Source organism: Centropristis striata, chromosome 16 (genome assembly GCF_030273125.1).
Source record: "Centropristis striata isolate RG_2023a ecotype Rhode Island chromosome 16, C.striata_1.0, whole genome shotgun sequence".
Taxonomy (NCBI): domain Eukaryota; kingdom Metazoa; phylum Chordata; class Actinopteri; order Perciformes; family Serranidae; genus Centropristis; species Centropristis striata.
The window spans coordinates 788206-810241 of record NC_081532.1 but is presented as its reverse complement, the minus strand read 5'-3'; the positions used below and the strand labels follow the sequence as shown (position 1 = coordinate 810241).

The 22036-nt window shown below is 35.4% G+C and overlaps 1 protein-coding gene across 1 annotated transcript; it reads left to right on the top strand.

Moving 5' to 3' along the window:
- The first annotated feature begins 1007 nt into the window (after positions 1-1007).
- Positions 1008-2381, top strand: dio3a (iodothyronine deiodinase 3a). The gene has a single exon (XM_059352610.1). It carries the CDS (start codon positions 1217-1219, stop codon positions 2000-2002), a length of 786 nt encoding a protein of 261 aa, XP_059208593.1. The 5' UTR covers positions 1008-1216; the 3' UTR covers positions 2003-2381.
- Positions 2382-22036: the final 19655 nt, after the last annotated feature.

The window sequence follows — 22036 nt, the reverse complement described above, 5'->3', positions numbered from 1 at the left end:
CTAAGAAAAGATTCAGGAGGTTTGTTAGTAAAAACATGAGCTTTTTCACCATAAAAAATACTATTTATTACATGTCTGTTGTTTTAATAAGTTGATAACTTATTTCAAGAAGTTAAAAATGAAGAAAGATGTCTGAACTCAGCGTTTCTGCCTTCACGTAACAAGGAAAAGTATTCAGGTAATGAAACTTAATATTGTATTACAATATGTCTGACTTACATGAAATAAGTTACTTAAACTCAATAACATTGAGGTAACAATTTGCATGAGTAGAAAGAAAGTAAAATAAAGGAGTTATAGCAGCTTAAATAGAGTAATTTCACCACTTATTAACACTAAAACGTTGATTTAAATATTGAGTTGGTTCAACATAATTAAACTTGTAGAGACAAAACTAATCATGTTGGTTTATTAGACTAGTTGACTTAGTTCACATATAAAAAGTCTCATGGGGAATACTCAATAATAGTTGGAATTAGTTGGAATTACTTAAAAAGATAAATGCAAATTGTTACAACAATGTTTTAAAGTTGAGCCAGTGTTATTTTTTTTTAGAGATATCTTTATATTATTGTCACATTTACAGGCTCCTTCAATCATTTCTTACAGTCAATAAAACATGTTTTAGTCACTTTATACACTAGTGACCTAAATGGACCTGGAGTTTAGTCCATTTTTATTTAGTATTCATACTTTTATATTACTGTCACATGTCCAGGCTCCTCCTTAAAGAGGAGCATCTGCTGCTTTTCTCTGGTTTTCTGTCATTGCAGCAGAAAGTCTTTGCAGCAGCTTCAGTCTGTTGCTGCATGTTGGAACTATTTCACATCCTGAACATTTGGGATAAAAAAGGTTAATTTGTCTCTCTGCTGATAAAATAGTCCGTCAAAAAAAAACCTAAAATCGCAGCGCAGTGTTGTGTGTGTGTGTGTGTGTGTGTGTGTGTGTGTGTGTGTGTGTGTGTGTGTGTGTGTGTGTGTGTGTGTGTGTGTGTGTGTGTGTGTGTGTGTGTTGCAGCTCTCTGGCTGGCAGTCAGGGAGAGGTGACAGGAGGTAATCCAGCATGTGAGGCCTCCCTCGGCCCGCTGGAGGCGGGATCACCCATTCAGACCTGATCTGGTATAAAAGAGGAGAAGTTGAGGAGTAACCCAGGTTCACCTCAGAGCTCCAGGACTAGAGAGAGGACCAGGACTAGAGGACTAGAGGACTAGGAGAGGATGAAGACCATGAAGAACGCGCTGGTGTGCCTGGTGCTGCTGCCCCGCTTCCTCATGGCAGCTCTGCTCTTCTGGCTGCTGGACTTCTTGTGCATCAGGAAGCGGGTCTTCTTCAGGATGAAGGAGGAGGAAGAGGAGGAGGACGCCATCGACCCTCCGCTCTGCATCTCCGACTCCAACCGGCTCTTCAGCCTGGAGTCCCTGAAGGCGGTCTGGCACGGCCACAAGCTGGACTTCCTGAAGGCGGCGCGGCTGGGACGCGGAGCCCCGAACACGGAGGTGGTCCGGCTGGAGGAGCAGCGGCCGGTCCGGATCCTGGACTTCTCCCGGGAGCGCAGACCCCTCATCCTCAACTTCGGCAGCTGCACCTGACCCCCCTTCATGGCGCGCCTCAAGGCTTTCCAGGGCGTCGTGCAGCACAACGCGGACATAGCGGACTCCGTGGTGGTCTACATCGAGGAGGCGCACCCGTCGGACGGCTGGGTGAGCACCGACGCGCCCTACCAGATCCCCCGGCACCGGGTCCTGGAGGACCGGCTCAGCGCGGCGCAGCTGATGCGCCTGGAGGCTCCGGGGGTCCCGGTGGTGGTGGACACCATGGACAACTCCTCCAACGCGGCGTACGGAGCTTATTTCGACAGACTTTACATCCTGCAGGAGGGAAAGATCGTGTACCAGGGGGGCCGCGGACCCGAGGGGTACCGGATCACGGAGCTCAGAGACTGGCTGGACCACTACCGAGAGACTCTGGAGACTAGACCCAGCAGCCTGGTCCTCCATGTCTAGAGTCTGCTGCATAGTGTTCAGTATTATAACTCCAGTAGGTAGATTCTCTCCGTCATAATGCTTCAGTGTATTTATTTTTGATATCAGAGTCATTTAGACCATGTGGGACCTCTAGACCGGGTCAGACCTGCTTTATTCCTCCTACAGAAGTATTTGATGTGTCTAAAGTTGAATGTTCCTCCTCGTGGCGCCGTTAAAGCAGCAGATTTCTCTCTGAGCTCTTCAGGATTGAGTGAAGTTCGGTTTTTAAAGGGAATGAATCCAGAGAACCGAGCTGATGTTTTCATGCTGGAGCTCTCAGAGTCTCTGTCTGCTGCGGCTCTTTTGTAAATATTGTTCCGTTTTATGGATATATTTTTCATACAATAAAATGCTTTGATCTACAGCCCTTATTGCCTGTTTTATTTAATGTTAAATGCTTAATAACTGCGGTGCATCATAGTGGTTTCATGCAGCTGCTGCTGCTGTTTTATTCTCCTTTTATTCTTCTTCTTCTGCAGTGACATCACGCTGTGCGAAGATTTTACACTAAATTAGTGTTTTATAGTAAGAAGACAAAAGGATGAATGTTCAATTTCCTGCACAATAAAGCACAATAAAGCAGGACGGGCCTCGTGGATTCCTGCAGAAATCTCTTTGTGAAATGCAGCAGAAAATATGAAATCACTTTAAAATATGATCAGATCTCCGAAAGCTGCAAACACAGAAACTCTGCAGAAAAATCAGCTATTATTACATCATTTTAATGCAGATTATTAGAGATTAACAATTATTACAATTATTGTCAAAGTGACAAAAATCTACAAACTTGCATTTTATTAATTATTAGAGAACATTGTGTCATTTTTAAGGCTTTTCTAGAATTTTTCTAAATGTCTTTTATGTTTCAGGATCATTTTTTCAGTGTTTCTCACACAGAAAATGCTCATTTTTGTATCTAATCATGGTGAAATATCATACTGCAGCAGCTTGAGCAGCGTGTAGAAGGTGATTATGGATGTTTGGTTCTAATCTCTGACCTCTCACAATTAAAGGAGGATAATCACTCTTGATCCTATTATGCTGAGTGAAATCTCCACCTGAAGGTCTAAACACATGAATGTTTTCAGGCTTAGCAGCAAAACAGAGTTAGACTCAAAGCTTTTAACTGTGGACGCTGTTTCTCTGTCTGTCTGCCTGTCTGTCTGTCTGTCTGCCTGTCTGTCTGTCTGTCTGTCTGCCTGCCTGTCTGTCCTCCTGTCTGCCTGTCTGTCTGTCTGAATGCTGCATTATTTCTCCTTTGAGCCTTCAGCATTTCAGCAAAACACTCTAAATACACAGAAAGTCTCCATGTTCCCAGATGTGCAACAAAAAAAGAAATGTTTTTTGTATTTTTTCCTGAAAAGGGATTTTATTCACATCGTGCACACTGTAAAAAATGTGTGATTGATGATTTTAGGGTGAAAAACTGTTAAACCATGACAGTAAAAGACGTAAAATGCAACATAATAAATGGGTTAATTCAGTTTCAGTAACAATGAAACACTGTAAATGTTTATATCAGCCAAAAGTGCATTTTTTTTTTACATTTTTTAAATTTTTTTAAATGACTTACTCCACTGTAAAATACTCTGGCTGCATGTTTGTAACAAAAGACACAAAATAAAAAAAAAAGAATGTAAAATGCATAAAAAAAAAATACACAAAATTACTAAAAAAAAAGGCTGTAAAATGCATTAAAAAAGACACAAAATAACTAATGTTTTTGACAGTTTCTTTTAAATAAATTACTCCATATGTATTGTAATAATATTACAATACAATATTACAATACAAGCCATCATTTTTGTATTTTTTCCTGAAAAGGGATTTTATTCACACCATCTACACTGTAAAAAATGTCTGATTGATGATTTTAGGGTGAAAAACTGCTAAATCATGACAGTAAAAGACGTAAAATGATAAATGGGTTAATTCAGTTTTTCAAAATTACTAAAAAAGGATGTAAAATGAATTAAAAAAGACACAAAATTACAAAAAAAGATGTAAAATGCATAAAAAAAGACAAAAAATTACGAAAAAAATGTAAAATGCATTAAAAAACACACAAAATTACTAAAATAAAGATGTAAAATGCATGAAAAAGACAAAAAATTACGAAAAAAATGTAAAATGAATAAAAAAAGACACCAAATTACTTTAAAAAAGGATGTGAAATGCATTAAAACAGACACAAAATCCCCCGCCCCCCCAAAAAAAAGATGTAAAATGAATTTAAAAAAAGACACGAAATTTTACATTAAAAAAATAAATAAATTACTCCCCTGTAAAATACTCTGACATCGTGTTTGTAGTATAATATGTATTTTAATATATGCACAAGCCATCAGTTTTGCATTTATTTTTAAAAAAAATACTTTTTCTCACTGTTAAATGTACTAAACACCATATCTCTAACAGAAATATACTGTAATATTTAATGGTAAAATCTTAAATTTATGCAGCATTTATAAAGTATTTTCTTGTCAATTATATGGCAGAACAGAGTTTCTTTTGATGGAAAAACTTTTTATTTATACAGTAAAAAATGGAATAAAATGTCAATCTTAAACATGAAATCAACAGTGTTAATATAATTTTACCGTAATATTAGAAAAAGTTGCACCGTATTTATTACGGTAAAGTTCTGCTGGTTTTTACCGTAAAAACAACAGTTGTTCTTTATTTTTTACAGTGTAAAGTCCCAGCAGGCTCAGGTGACTCAGGAAACCTGAAATAACTCAACAACCTGCAGCAACATCTAGTCAGACGCTCCGGTCCCCGAGTCTCTAGTTTATTACAGCGCTGAGATTCATAAAGTCACAGATCTCTGCAGATATCCCAACAGACGGTGCCCCGTACGGGTTTTTAAGGCCGATACTGATTATCATCAGATGCTGCGCTGCCCCCCTGCAGAAGGCTCCAGTAATACAACTTTTTTTCTCTTCCAGATGTGATGAACTATTCAATTTTTTTATGATTTAATGACTATTGGAATATTCTAACATCGATGCCCATCCCTACTTCAGATGGGGTCATGTTGACCAAAATGTTGTTCAACATGACCAAAAAAGACACAAAACAACCAGAAAAAAGACACAAAACGACCAAAAAAAAGACACAAAATAACTAAAAAAAGACACAAAAAGATTCAAAATGACCAAAAAAAGACACAAAATGATTAAAAAAGACACAATGACCCAAAAAAAACCCCACAGAAGACTCAAAATGACTGAAAAAAGACACAAAATAACTAAAAAAGACACAAAATAACTAAAAAAAGACACAAAATAACTAAAAAAAGACACAAAATAACTAAAAAAAGGCACAAAATGACAAAAAAAAGACACAAATTAACTAAAAAAGACACAAAATGACAAAAAAAAGACACAAAATGACAAAAAAAAAAGACACAAAATAACAAACATAAAAAGAAGAGATGATGAACTATTAAATTTTTTTTATGATTTAATGACTATTGTAATATTCTAAAATTGAAGCCTTTGGAGTTTGGGGCTATTTTGTTGTTTTTTTACTCTTTTTCATTCTGTCTGTATATGAAACTTAAATAATGATCACCATGACATGCTGGATCATCTTTTTCAGCTCAACCTCATTATTATCAAGTCATTTTGACTTACTGGGTCAACATTTTGACATACAAAAAACACAAAAAAACACACACAAAAAATATACAAGAAACACGTATAAAAAAAATTAAAAAAACGCATGCAAAATTACAAAAAACACAAATAAAAAACATACAAAGAACAAAAAATTTTGTAACAAAAACACGCATAAAAAACACTGAAGAAACACACCAAAAAAATTACAAAAATACATAAAAACACACAGAACATACACATAAAAAACACAAAAAACACACACTAAAATTACAAAAAAATGAAAATATTACAAAAAACACAGATAAAAACACACACAAAAAACAGTAAACACAAGAGATTGCATTAAAAATGTTGAAACTCACACTGCAAAATCTGCAAAATCTGAAAAGTTCTTGAAGCTGATATTACCTTTTCTCCTCCATTTACATGATAAAATGACACAATGATAACAAATGTTACACAAATCTCAATTTAAAAAACAAAAGAAACATTTATTAACAAAACAAACAAACATAATAACAGCTGGATAGTAAACAATGTGTCTGATGTTCTGGGACTCAGATGATCCTCATGTCTGATCTGTTTCTATTGTTTCTGCTATCAGCTCCATGATGATGATGCTGATACAGTAAAAAACTCAGATATCGGTCGACTCCTCCATCACAGCAGCTCCACAGAGACACAACCAGGATCTTTAGAGTCAAAACCTGAAAACATGTTGATGAATTATGTCTTTGAACCTGATGTGACTTACAGCTCCAGAGATCTCTTGATGTTTGGAATCAGTGCAGTAATAAAGTTACCGCAGTGAGAAACTCTTTGTTTCTTCAGGTCGGAGCCGGTCAGTGAAATATAAATCCTTTTGTTTGTTTCATTGTGTCGTTATTATATGAGGAAACGTTTAGTCTGAAGAGGAACGAGTCGACAGTTTGTGTTGTTCAAGATGAAAACTTGCTGCATTTTTTCTTTCTTATATCTTTATAAATTACCATTTTTAAAGAGGAAAAATAGATGAAATAGAGTTTTTCTGTGCAGATTTTGCACCAATATGATGATGTAAAAGTACTCAGATGACTGATTCCTTCAACAAATCAATAAACAAACAATTTTGGTCATTTTGTCTTTTTTTGTCATTTTGTGTCTTTTGTTGTGTGTTTTTTTATTCATTTGTGTCTTTCTGTGTCTTTTTTAGTTATTTTGTGTCTTTTTTTGGTCATTTTGTGTCTTTTGTTGTGTCTTTTTGTCATTTTGTGTCTTTTTTTGGTCATTTGGTGTCTTTTTTGTCATTTTGTGTCTTTTTTTGGTCATTTTGTGTCTTTTATTTACTAATTTTGTGTCTTTTTTAGTCATTACAACACAATGTGTCTATATGAGGATATAAACACATTTTGTGTTACTTTTAACACAATTCCTGTGTTGAGATTTTAACACCTGGTTTGTGTTTGATTTTTAAACAGTGACTGTGTGTCAAATATTACACAATATTACACATTGTTGTGTTTAAATGTGTTTATTCTATTGCTACGGATTTGAATTAAAATAAGCAGGAGAAGAAAAGTTACTATTTATTGAACAAATTATATTATGCTACAGAAAAGACGAGTTTTAAACATTGCAATGCTTATAGAGCAAAAAAACAACCGGTTGATGATTGTTTACAGGTTTTTCTCTGGACAAAAGAATGAGTCATGAAATATAATTAATCTAAAAAAATATGTATTTTAATCATAAAAACCTCCGTAGACCTTATTACACATTATACGTCTGCAGAAAAATGATTTGCAATACACGAAATAATAAAAAAGTTTATTACTACAAACCAAACATTCTCTTTTTTCTGCCATTTTTCTGTGAAAGTGTTGCAGTGTTTAGATCAAACAACTCATCATTTGTAGAAAATAACACAAAAAATGCAACAACATATTTGTATTAAGTATTTTAAAACTCTTATTATAACCTGTTTTTATTCTTTGGCTTCCAACCAGCAGGAGACTCTGCTCGTGTTTTAGTGTTTTTATGGTTTCATTTTATTTATTATTTTTTAAATTGTCTTTTAAAAAGCAATGAAGCTATTTATTTAAGTGTTTATTTCCTGTTTTATGTATTTTATTGTTCTTATTTGTTTGTTTATGTACAGCACTTTGTTGTGGCTGTGGTTGTTTTTAAAGTGTTTTACAGATAAAGTTGATTTGAGTTAAATAAGAGTTTATGTTTTGTTCTTTTCATGCTCCGTCATGCAGTTTTCCACATTGTCTAAAATGTTAAAGGCCACAAATGTTGCTTGTACATGAATATATGATTTGAATTTAAAGGTTTGTCTGCAGGGACTTTACTTCCTCCTCATCTGGAACACATTTAACACACAAACTCACTTTATTTATGTCGAGCCGACAGCTGACGGAGGGTTTCTACCTTTCCTCCCGCTGGAGCAACTTCAGCTCCTCCAGCCTGGATTCATTCCAGCTGAGAGTTTTACATGAGAACACTGTAAAAAAAACAGATCAAACAGTAAATCTAAAGGTCTAAAACCAGATCAAACAGTAAATCTAAAGGTCTAAAACCAGATCAAACAGTAAATCTAAAGGTCTAAAACCAGATCAAACAGTAAATCTAAAGGTCTAAAACCAGATCAAACAGTAAATCTAAAGGTCTAAAACCAGATCAAACAGTAAATCTGAAGGTCTAAAACCAGATAAACAGTAAATCTAAAGGTCTAAAACCAGATCAAACAGTAAATCTAAAGGTCTAAAACCAGATCAAACAGTAAATCTAAAGGTCTAAAACCAGATCAAACAGTAAATCTAAAGGTCTAAAACCAGATCAAACAGTAAATCTAAAGGTCTAAAAACCAGATCAAACAGTAAATCTAAAGGTCTAAAACCAGATCAAACAGTAAATCTAAAGGTCTAAAACCAGATCAAACAGTAAATCTAAAGGTCTAAAACCAGATCAAACAGTAAATCTAAAGGTCTAAAACCAGATCAAACAGTAAATCTAAAGGTCTAAAACCAGATCAAGCAGTAAATCTAAAGGTCTAAAACCAGATCAAACAGTAAATTAAAGTAAAATTAAATTAAGATTATTAAATCTAGAAATAAACATGCTGAACACTTAAAATAATGAATTAACTCTTAAAACCAGATTAAAACCAGATTAAATTTTAATAATCTGAATTTAATAAATCTTGTCAAGGTAAATTATCTGTCCATGCAGCAAGATCATTTCCCTCAGATTTACTGTTTGATCTGGTTTTAGACCTTTTTCCAGTGTGGAGGGGCGGGGGTTAAAGGGTTAAAGGGTTAAGGTCTCATGGAGATATTTAACTGTTCTTGTGTTTTCTTCATGTCTTGCAGCAGCAGATGGTGTCTGAGAGTCTCTGTTCAGCTTTGTCTCCCCTCGGGGTCCTAACAGACCAATGAGTGGTGGTCTAAACATCTAAACATCTGAACAACCTCACTTCAACTGATGTAAATAAACTTTATGCAGAACCAGATTTAGGTTGATTGAGGACAAGTTTCCAGGAAGACAGACACCGCTGGACCTCTAGAAGTGTTGTTGGGAGTCTATACAGCAGCTTTTAACTCTATGGAGTCTATGGAAGCTATTTGGTCCATTTTTTGGCCTTGTCTTTTTGTGACCAAAAGAAGACACAAAATGACAAAAAAAAACACAAAAAAGACAAAAAAAAACATAAAAAAGACACAAAAACACCAAAAAAGACGTAAAATGACCAAAAAAGAAACAAAAGATGTTAAATGACCCAAAAAAGACATAAAAAGACAAAACAAAAACACCAAAAAAAGACACATAAAAACACAAAAAAGACACAACAAGACGTAAAATGACCAAAAAATGGAAGCTATTTGGTCCATTTTTTTTGTCATTTTGTGCAGTGGCGGTTCTACACAGGGGCCTCCAGGGGCCACTGCCCCTGTGTCAAATTAATAATAAAATAATCAATTTGTAAAGATGAGAGACGGAACAATTCTAACCTATTTTTTGTTCAAACAATATCTCATCGTGCACAAAAGGAACCCAGAATGTTACATTGTATAATAGTTTAATTGTGCAATAAAAGCTTGTGCATATATAAGAAAAGATAATTCTCACTGTACTGCACTTTCAAAATAAAAAAAGTAATTGTGCACAAAAATGAGAAATGTCATTGTTGTACAAAAATAGTCGTTATTGTTGGTAAGTCTCAATCGATGTATTTGTATCTTCCAAATATACTTAAATTAGATTTTTAAATAAGCTAAAAAAAAGGTTTTGAATGCTTAAATATCATCTTTGCTGTTTTTAATGTGCCTCTCTGATTAAAGCACCAACACCACCAACAGCCTCATTGGCTCCCATATTAAAAACGCAGGAAGATTTCTGAAAAAGGGAGATGTAACAGTTTTTTTCAATCGCTCTAACAAAGCTATTTTTTCATTTTTCTTAAAAAAAAATCACCTGTAGACGTTCAGGAAGAACTCAGGACGCTCAAAGTGAAGTCGGATCAATGATAGGTATTATGGTTTTGCCAAAAATGCTTTCTGTTCGAGGCCAGAAATTCCAGTCTGTCCACCTCTGCTGTCACTGTGCCGGAACATTCTACAGCTGCAGTTAATTCTGTTGATTGCTCTGCTCTGATTGCCTTTGATCCTTTGATGTGATTACAGTTACAGATAGACACACACAAATGCGCTCGTAAGTGCGCACACTCCTCTAGATACACGTTTCAAAAGGAATGCTTGTTGTAGGTGTGCTCCTTGTATATTATATAGTATCATAACATTACTAGTATTAATTGTTATAAATCTCTGAAGAATCTCATCATAGTGTACACACACCGGCAGTAGTGGCCCTTTCACTATTTACCCAGAGGACATTTTCTAGTTTTACCTCTTATATGCAACTCGTGTCCACATTTGCAACATGTTGTTGTTTCTTTGGGTTCTAAATGTTGATCCAGTAAGTCAAAGTGAAACAATAATGATCAGGTGATAAAGGTTCAGAGGTTGGTCTGATAAATAAGATACCGACATGACGTGGTAAACATTGTTTTAACCCTTTGATGCACAACATGGTTCAAAAATGACCCACATTCATTTCCTTCATGTTATTTAATGCTGCTGTGTGTTTCTGTGCTCTATCTTTTGATATCAGCTTATTTTATGATTGAATATTCCAAGTATTCTTTAAATATCTTGTTTTTGATAACAACAGATCATTATTTACATTTTGCCTCTCATACTTTATGAAGAAAAAAAGGTTTTTGTTTTATCACATAGCTAACTAATTGGCTAAGTAGCTTGCTAAGCTAACTACTTAGCCAAGAAGTTTAGCAGTTAGCTTAGCAAGCTACTTAGCTAAATACTTAGTCAAGAAGTTAGCTAAGCAGTTAGCTTAGCAAGCTACTTAGCTAAATACTTAGCCAAGAAGTTTAGCAGTTAGCTTAGCAAGCTACTTAGCTAAATACTTGGTCAAGAAGTTAGCTAAGCAGTTAGCTTAGCAAGCTACTTAGCTAAATACTTAGCCAAGAAGTTTAGCAGTTAGCTTAGCAAGCTACTTAGCTAAATACTTAGCCAAGAAGTTAGCTAAGCAGTTAGCTTAGCAAGCTACTTAGCTAAATACTTAGCCAAGAAGTTTAGCAGTTAGCTTAGCAAGCTACTTAGCTAAATACTTAGCCAAGAAGTTAGCTAAGCAGTTAGCTTAGCAAGCTACTTAGCTAAATACTTAGTCAAGAAGTTAGCTAAGCAGTTAGCTTAGCAAGCTACTTAGCTAAATACTTAGTCAAGAAGTTAGCTAAGCAGTTAGCTTAGCAAGCTACTTAGCTAAACACTTAGCCAAGAAGTTAGCTAAGCAGTTAGCTTAGCAAGCTACTTAGATAAAAAATGGATACGGGTCATTTTTGACCCATGTTGTGCATTAGAAGGAGAGTGACGTGAAAAAGGGATTTTATTAAAAAAATAATAAAGGAAAACATAAAATGAGGATGTATGATGATCAAAAACAAACTAATTGAGGAAAACCTGGAATACTGAATGATGAAATTAATTTATTGCAAAGTTATAGAACATAAAAATAAATATCGGGTCATTTTAGACCATGTTGAGCATCAAAGGGTTAAGTGTTTTATATAACAGGCAGAATGAAAAGGAGTCAAAAAGGGACTAAATAGCCCCAATAGACTCCAGAGGGTTAATGGAAACTTGTCTCCAGTTTGACCTGAATGAGTTTATTCTGAGGAAAAGATTCCAGCCGATGCTGATGAACATCCAGTTTAACATTTGAACTGTTGAGAATGATAGAAGCCAGATCTTCAGATATCCAGATCTTCAGATCTGTTGGAGGTTTACTGGTGATGGAGATGCAGTAAAGCAGCAGGAGGTCCAGACGTTCTCCAGTCTGATGGAGGAGAAACTGTTGGAGGAGCTCAGGAGGAGAAACAAAGTTTCACCCAGAGTGACCTGGAACAGATCAGTGACTCAGTGTTTTAGCTGTTTTATCCTTTTTATAACTAGACTGTGATGCTTTTAACCTTTTAGCACTTTGAGATTTCCTTCAACTCTTTGGAGTTTGGGGCTTTTTGACTCCTTTTCATTCTGCCTGTATAAACCTCTCGTGGTTTATTTTTAACCTCACCTATATCACCTGATCATTTTTTCATTTTGACTTACTGGATCAACATTTTGCACACAAAAAAACATACCAAAAACACACAAAAATGACTAAAAGCACACATAAAAATTCATAAATACACAAAAAACACATACTTTAAAAAAACACACACAAAATTGACAAAAAACACACAAAATTGACAAAAAACACACAAAATATGACAAAAACCACAAATAAAAACACACATAAAACACACAAAAAAACCTACAAAAAATGACAAAAAACACACAAAAATACAAAGAAATTTTTTTAAAATGCACAACAAAATACAAAAAACACATACAAATACACAAAAATCACAACAACAAAAAACATTAAACATAAAAAAATGCTGAATGCACACTGCAGAATTTGAAAATGTCTGCAAAAAAAGGAAAAAATAACACTTTACACTTGTTCAAAGTGTTTTTTTTACCTTTCCCGAAAAAGACTTGATGCATTAAATTGGACATGGAAACTTGTGGAAAAGTCAAAACTTTTTTTGTTTCATAGATGATCATCATGTTTTTTAATAGGATATTGATATAAAATGTGCGTTTTGTTCATCTATGTTATATATATAGATAGATATTGGTGTATTGATCCCATCTATGTTCAAACAGTCAATAACTTCACATGAACTTGTGAAACCAACATGCAGTGAAATGAATCAGTTGATGTTGAACTGAACGTCTGTTTCCTTTATGTGGACGCCACCTAGTGGTTCAACTCTGATAACACAACACACAGTTTATCACATCAGACATTAGAGTCTGCAGTCTGTTCTCTCTACAGGCTGCAGCATTAACACGTCACAGTTTGGGGCATTTTGGTGGTTTGTTTGCTGCTTTTTATTCTAGTGGGACTCTATTTTATTTGGGTCTTGTGTATTTTTAGCCCAACAATTTTAGTCATTTTGTGTCTTTTTTTTGTAATTTTGTGTCTTTTTTTTGTAATTTGTGTCTTTCTTGGTCATTTTTTGTCATTTTTGTATCTTTTTTGGCCTTTTTTTTGTCATTTTGTGTATTTTTTTAGTTAGTTTGTGTCTTGTGTGTTTTTTTGTCATTTTGTTTCCTCATTTGTTTCTTTTTTGGTCATTTTCTGTCATAGTTATTTTGTGTCTTTTTTTAGTCATTCTGTGTCCTTTTTTTGGTCATTTTGTGTCTTTTTTAGTTATTTTGTATCTTTTTTTAGTCATTTTGTTTCTTTTATGGTCATTTTGTGTCATTTTGAGTCATTTTGTGTCTTTTTTGGGTCATTTTGTGTCTTTTTTTAGTCTTTTTTAATCATTTTGTGTCTTTTTTAGTTATTTTGTGCCTTTTTTTAGTAATTTTATGTCTGTTCTTTGGTTATTTTGTGTCTTTTTTACTCATTTTGTGTCTTTTTTTGGTCATTTTGTGTCTTTTTAGTTATTTTGTGTTATTTTGTACCTTTTTTTTAGTCATTTTGTGTCTTTTGTGACTATCATGCTCAATAAAGAATTGTAAATGTGTCAAATGTGACCAAAGGTGTCAAATCTACCATATAAGAGGGTTCCATCCAGTTCTATCATTTGATACTAAATCTATTTGAGCTTGTCTCCAGTTTTACTTGGTATATCATCATCAAACTGAAACTGGCCTCATGGAGTTTGGTGTTAATGAGTCATTATTCAGTAGTTATTAATACCTTATTCTGCATGGCCTTATTATACAACCAGTAAGACATTAACTAAGAGTTTTCCCTCAATAACCTCAGAATTATTGATTATTAGTAGTAAGTAAGGAAGTTGTTGTATATGAGTTATGATCTTAATATGCTTTACTTTGTATGGACTTTATAGTACCACAAGAATAATGATTCTCCCTTAATAACTCTTAATGAATATGGTCTCTTCTTACATAACAAAACATAAAACCACTAGTGTTGATGGGAAACTGCTGATCTCAACAAATTCACAACATGTTTGTTTTATCAAATCTTTCCTGGTTTAAATCGTCACAGGTTAATATCTCCGTCTACAGGAATCCAACATCATTAATGTTTTAATGAGATGTTGATTCTCTCTGTGATCTATAATGATTGATCAGGGAACATTTAGTTAACTGGATTCATTAGTTGAATTCATTCATTCTAGGGAGGTTTTTTTCTGTGTGTGCTCCTTTTACATTTTAGTACCTGTTGCCTTGTTTTTATCTGCAGTGTATATATGTATATATATATATACATATATATATATACATATATATATATAATATATATATATATATATATATATACAAAATGACGAAAAAAAGACACAAAATGAGGAGACAGAATGACCAAAAAAAAACAGAAGACACAAAATAACTAAAAAAGACACAACAGACACAAATAGACCAAAAAAGACACAAAAAGACACAAATGACCAAAAAAGACACGAAATGACCACAAACTGAACAAAAAAGACACAAAAAGACACAAGATTACTAAAAAAAGACACAAAATGACCGAAAAAGACACAAAATAACTAAAAAAAGACACAACAGACACAAAATGACCAAAAAAGACACAGAAAAGACACAAATGACACAAAAAGACACAAAATGACTAAAAAAAAGACACAAAATGACCCAAAAAAACACAAAATAACAAAAAAAACACAAAAAGACACAAGATTACTAAAAAAAGACACAAAATGACCAAAAAAGATACAAAATAACTAACAAAAAGACACAACAACAGACACAAAATGACCAAAAAAGACACCAAATGACTTACAAGGACACAAATAGGATTAAAAAATGGACAGAATAGCCTCCATAGAGTTATTCCAGCTGTCTCTCCACCAGGTGGAGACAGAGACTGATAGAAGCTCTGGTATCAATCAGATGATCATCAGTAAGAGGAATCAATCAATCACCAGAGAAGAAGAGAACAACTGATCTCAGTCTGGTAGCTGGTGGATCAATATGAACATCAGTTCAATCTGATGCTGTTAAACACCTTCATCTTCTCTCAACATCCTGGTTGTCTACACTGTAAAAAAGGTGTTTAAAAACCAGATCAAACAGTAAATCTGAGGGAAATGATCTGCTGCATGGACAGATAATTTACCTTGACAATTAATTTATCTTGTTTTAAGAGTTAATTTCTTATTTTAAGTGTTCAACATGCTTATTTCTAGATTTAATAATCTTAATTTAATAAATCTTGTCAAGGTAAATTATCTGTCCATGCAGCAAGATCATTTCCCTCAGATTTACTGTTTGATCTGGTTTTTAGACCTTTTTAACAGTTCATGTCAAAGAAATAGACTAGATATAAGTTTTTAGGAGCTGAGCGGACAAACTGCAATAAGATGGTGATTTATTATCTTTTTATTAAAGAAATGAACAGACAACCAAACATTATCTGTCCAGAGCACAACAGCTAATAATCAGGAACACATTCTGATAAATACAGTTACAGTCACGTTTCCCTGCAGAAACGCCAGTTATTAATCATTAAAACAATGTTACAATGTGAGACACTAACTGTGTTATGATAAGCAGCAGAAAGTGACTGAAGGGGATTTATAATAGAAGGAACTTTAATCCTGCCATCAGCACTTATTTAATTTGAATATTTCACATTAAATATTCTCCACATGGTTTGCTGATTTTTCTCAAGGTTGCCATACTTTCATTATTCATGGAACCACTTTTCTTCACTGCAAAAAACAACTGAATATACTGAAAAATAAGAAATAAATAACTAGAATTAAGCAAGTTCATCACTGCTGGCAGCTTTAATTTATCTCTTTTGTAAATTGTTTGTCTTTTTTTGTCATTTTGTGACCAAAAGAATATGTTAAAAGACACAAAATGACCAAAAAAAGACACAAAAAGACACAAAAAGACACAAAAAGACACAAAAAAGACACAAAAAGATGTAAAATGACCAAAAAATCAACTCTTGAAACAAGATAAATTAAAGCTGCAAACTGCACTGCAAAAACCAACTGATAAAAAATGAGAAATTAATAACTAGAATTAAGCAAATACATGCTGGAAACAAGTCAAATTATCTGCCAGTGCATTAAGTAAATGTTTCTTTAAAAATATATCGGCTCTGGTAAAAACCAATGATGTCTTAAAATGAATCCAAATATACTTTTGAGCAATTGTGGTCATTTTTGTCATTTTGTGTCTTTTTCGCCATTCTGTGTCTTTTTCGTCTTTTTGTGTCTTTTTTGTCTTTTTGTGTCTTTTTCGTCATTTTTTCTCATTTTGTCAATCCTAAAAACAAGTCTTTAAATAATAAGATAATTACATAAGCACATAATAATCCATCCATCCATTCTCGTCCACTTATCCGGGCCGGGTCGCGGGGGCAGCAGGCTAAGCAGGGCGTTCCAGACGTCCCTCTCCCAGCCACAACGTCCAGCTCCTCCTGGACCCCGAGGCGTTCCCAGGCCAGGAGAGAGATATAATCCCTCCACCGTGTTCTGGGTCTTCCCCGGGGCCTCCTACCAGTTGGACCTGGAACTCCTCTAACGGGAGGCGCCCGGGAGGATCCTTACCAGATGCCCAAACCTCCTCAGCTGGCTCCTTTAGAGGAGAAGGAGCAGCGGCTCTACTCCGAGCTCCCTCTGGATGTCTGAGCTCCTCCCCCTATCTCTAAGGCTGAGCCCAGCCACCCTACGGAGGAAGCTCATTTCAGCCGCTTGTATCCACGATCTTGCTCTTTGGTCACTACCCAAAGCTCATGACCATAGGTGAGGGTTGGAACGTAGATGGAGCGGTAAATCGAGAGCTTTGCCTTCAGGCTCAGCTCCTTCTTCACCACGACGGTCCGGTACAACGCCCACATCACTGCTGACGCCGCACCAAACCGCCTCCATCTCACGCTCCGTTCTACCCTCACTGCTGAACAAGACCCCCAGATACTGGAACTCCTTCTCTTGAGGCAGTACCTGTCTCCACCCAGAGGGGGCAGTACCTCTCTCCACCCAGAGGAGGCAGTACCTCTCTCCACCCAGAGGGGGCAGTACCTGTCTCCACCCAGAGGAGGCAGTACCTGTCTCCACCCAGAGGAGGCAGTACCTCTCTCTACCCAGAGGGGGCAGTACCTGTCTCCACCCAGAGGAGGCAGTACCTGTCTCCACCCAGAGGGGCAGTACCTGTCTCCACCCAGAGGGGGCAGTACCTCTCTCCACCCAGAGGGGGCAGTACCTGTCTCCACCCAGAAGGGGCAGTACCCCTCTCCACCCAGAGGGGGCAGTACCTCTCTCCACCCAGAGGGGGCAGTACCTCTCTCCCCCCAGAGGGGGCAGTACCTGTCTCCACCCAGAGGAGGCAGTACCTCTCTCCACCCAGAGGGGGCAGTACCTCTCTCCACCCAGAGGGGGCAGTACCTGTCTCCACCCAGAGGAGGCAGTACCGCTCTCCACCCAGAGGGGGCAGTACCTGTCTCCACCCAGAGGGGACAGTACCTCTCTCCACCCAGAGGGGGCAGTACCTGTCTCCACCCAGAGGGGGCAGCACCTGTCTCCACCCAGAGGGGGCAGCACCTGTCTCCACCCAGAGGGGGCAGCACCTGTCTCCAACCAGAGGGGACAGTACCTCTCTCCACCGAGAGGGGGCAGTACCTGTCTCCACCCAGAGGGGGCAGTACCTGTCTCCACCCAGAGGAGGCAGTACCTCTGCGCCTTGAGATCCTGAGATAATAATAATACTAATAATTAAATAAGCACATAAAGCTATGGTCAGTAAGTAAATTATACTCATAACAAGATAATTAAGATACTATTGATAGATAGAAGAAGAAAGTACTTGGTGAGCTTCATGTTTTTTGCAGTGTAGATCAGAGAATGAACAGCATCTCATATTTCAAGGTTTCCAGACTTTCAGTATTCATGGAACGTCTTCTCCTCCCAGCAGGAGAGTTTCCATCTCATGCACGATGAGACAAACTAATAACATTTAACAGATGTTGGAGTATTGATCTGAGGCTCAGACATTCAGGCTGCGTGGCCTCGCAGCTTCAGCATCGACTCTAAAATCTAACAACCTCTGAGAAACTGCAAATGGGTTTGAGAGTGATCAATAGATGGAGGAGTAAAGATATTCAAGGCACGAGACAATACACTGTAAAAAAAACTGTTGTTTTTATGGTAAAAACCAGCAGAACTTTACCGTAATAAATACGGTGCAACTGTTTCTAATATTACGGTAAAATTATATTAACACTGTTGATTTCACCTTTAAGATTGACATTTTATTCCGTATTTTACCTTAAAAAAAAAAGACACAAAATGAGAAAAAAAATACACAAAAAGACACAAAATGACCAAAAAAAGACACAAAATGACAAAATAGACACAAAAAGACACAAAATAACCAAAATAGACACAAAAAGACCAAAAAGACACAAAATGACAAAAAAGACACAAAAAAGACACAAAAAGACTCAACATGACCAGAAAAAGACACAAAATGACCGAAAAAAGACACAAAATGATGAAAAAAGACACAATAAAGACACAAAATGACCAAAAAAGACACAAAAAGACCAAAAAGACACAAAATGACCAAAAAAAGTTTTTCCATTAAAAAGAAACGCTGTTCTGCCATATAATTGACAAGAAAATACTTCATAAATGCTGCATAAATTAAAGATTTCACCATTAAATATTACAGTATATTTCTGTTAGAGATATGGTGATTAGTACATTTAACAGTTAGAAAAAGTATTTTTCACATTTAAAAAAATGCAAAAATGACGGCTTGTATATATATTACAGTTTATTTTTGTTTTGTAAAAAACACAGTTTTGTCTGATATAAACATTTACAGTGTTTCATTGTTACTGAAACTGAATTAACTCATTTATCATATTACGTCTACAGACATTTTTTACAGTGTAGATGGTGATGGGAATAGAAAGTGGCATTTCTTGAGGAACTGTGAAATAAACTCTTTATTACATCTACTCATATTTATCATTAACACCTTAACATGTGCAGAGAGAGATGATTGAGGTGAAATCACCTCCAGCTACATTCTGAACAATAATTACCTTTACAGGAAATGATGTCACCTCTGGGTTTTAAAGTTTAAGTTGTCTGCTGCATGTAGAAATATCTAATTACACGTTTGAACTGCACGTACCAGATAAACTCACAATATGTATTTTTGCATTAAGTATGAAATGGCAAATTCCCAACAAGCTGCATGAAGACGGTTCGGGCTGTAACTGAAGATTACTTTCATTATAGATTAATCTCTGAGGCCTCTGATGTCTCTAAAAGTCTAAAAGATATTCAGTTCATCTGATATAAAACAGAGAGAAAAGCAACTTTTCAGAGACTGAAAAGTTGCTTTTTCTGCCATTTTGCATGGAAAAATACTTTAAAGGTACACTATGCAGGAATTACAGAAGTATCAGTGTCAATCATCTGGCCTGTATTTTCTGTTTTCATTTCATTTTTTCTGTGTTTGGGACATTTCTGGAAAAAAAAAAGCGAGAGTGAATGTGAAGCGGTGGAGGAGGGGCGGAGCAATAGTTTTGGATTTTTCATTAGTTTTAGTTGTGAATTTTTGTTTTCAAATTCAGATAGTTTTCATTAGTTTTTAGGCAAAAACAAAGGACATTTTCACGATAATTTTAGTTATTTTCAGTTAGTTTTGTAACCACAAAATACAGTTTCAGTTAGTTATCGTCCCTTAAAAAACTCTAGTTTTTATTTTTATTTCAGTTAACGAAAATGTTTTTTCAATTCTAGTTTTCGTTATTTTGTAAGTTTTCGTTAACTATAATAATGTTGCAAGGTAGAACCTCTTTTATAACTTAATACAATTTAACCTATTTAAGGCGGGAACGCATTACCGCATTTTTACCATTAAAGCCGCAAGCTAACATTAGCTAACAGTTCAAGTTGTTTTAATCACACTAAACTGTGACTTACTGTTTTGAATAACTTCCTGTCGCTGAACGCATGCAGCTTTCAAAATAAGAGCGCAGTGTGTTAACAGAATCCACCACATAATTTACAAGAAGACTGTCAAAATAAGATGCCTTAAATAAAATATACAAGAACCCTTATTCTCCTTTAACCCATTAAAGGCGGGAAAGCATTACCTCATTTCTACCATTAAAACCTGTTGGGTTATTCTACCATTAAAGAGGAAAGAGGATACGTTGTTTTGTAGTATTTGTAGTTTTTTCCACCTATTTTCGGTCTCTTGGCCAATGAAATGCATCAGAATACATGCGGTAGTGTTGCAAAAATCTATTATTTAGTAGGAAGAGTTGACACTTCTGTTGAATTTACAGAAAAACTTCAGGTTTTAGGGGCTGATTTTAAAATCTCCTAAACGTTTTACAGGCTTTTTCTTTTACAGCCGTTTAGGCCTAAATGGGTTAAAATCAGCTACTTTGAAATAAGAACCCCATCATTGTATTCCAAATGAACATAAAGATCACAAAGCTTGATCCATGATTGCAAAAAGTCTAAAATTGTATCTTAACGCATCACAATGACATCGTTTTATGAGCCAGCAAGGTAGAACATATAATACAGCTTAAATGTTTTCAACAGTTTGATAAAAAGTATATTTACAGTCCCGTGTCATGGTGGTCCACTTGGTCCAGGAGACGATACATTCATATATATTCCAGTATGTAGTCCAGTACGTCTCTCTTTATTAATACAACTGTACAACAGTCATTATATTCCCTTTGTGGCACATTTAGACACGTTCATTAAAGTCCTTTATAATCAGATGGAGGTGTAATGTCTCCCAAAGCTGGTGAGGGTTGAAATCTGGAATTTGCGAGTGTCCTCTTAACCCTTTGATGTACAACATATAAACACCTTCTAATGCACAACATGGGTCAAAAATGACCCTCATTCATTTCCTGTGTTATTTAATGCCCTAATGTGCTTTATCTTTTTATATCAACTTATTTTATGGTTGAATATTACAAGTATTCTTCAAATATCTTGTTTTTGATAACAACAGATCATTATAATTAGCTAAATACTTAGCCAAGAAGTTAGCTAAGTAGTTAGCTTAGCAAGTTACTAAACCAATAAGTTAACTAAGTAGTTAGCTTAGCAAGCTACTAAGCCAATAAGTTAACTAAGTAGTTAGCTTATCAAGCTACTTAGCTTACTACTTAGCCAAGAAGTTAGCTAAGTAGTTAGCTTAGCAAGCTACTGAACCAATAAGTTAACTAAGTAGTTAGCTTAGCAAGCTACTTAGCTAACTACTTAGCCAAGAAGTTAGCTAAGTAGTTAGCTTATCAAGCTACTTAGTTAACTACTTAGCCAACAAGTTAGCTAAGTAGTTAGCTTATCAAGCTACTTAGTTAACTACTTAGCCAATAAGTTAGCTAAGTAGTTAGCTTAGCAAGCTACTGAACCAATAAGTTAACTAAGTAGTTAGCTTAGCAAGCTACTTAGCTAACTACTTAGCCAAGAAGTTAGCTAAGAAGTTAGCTTAGCAAGGTACTTAGCTAACTACTTAGCCAAGAAGATAGCTACGTAGTTAGTTTAGCAAGCTACTTAGCTAACTACTTAGCCAAGATGTTAGCTAAGTAGTTAGCTTGTCAAGCTACTTAGCTAAAAAAAAATGGATATGGGTCATTTTTTACTCATTTTGTGCATTAGAAGGGTAGTGACACAAAACAGGATTTTATTAAAAACGAATCAAGGAAAACATAAAATTAGGATGTATGATGATCAAAAACAAACTCATTGAGGAAAACCTGGAATACTGAATGATGAAAATAATTCATT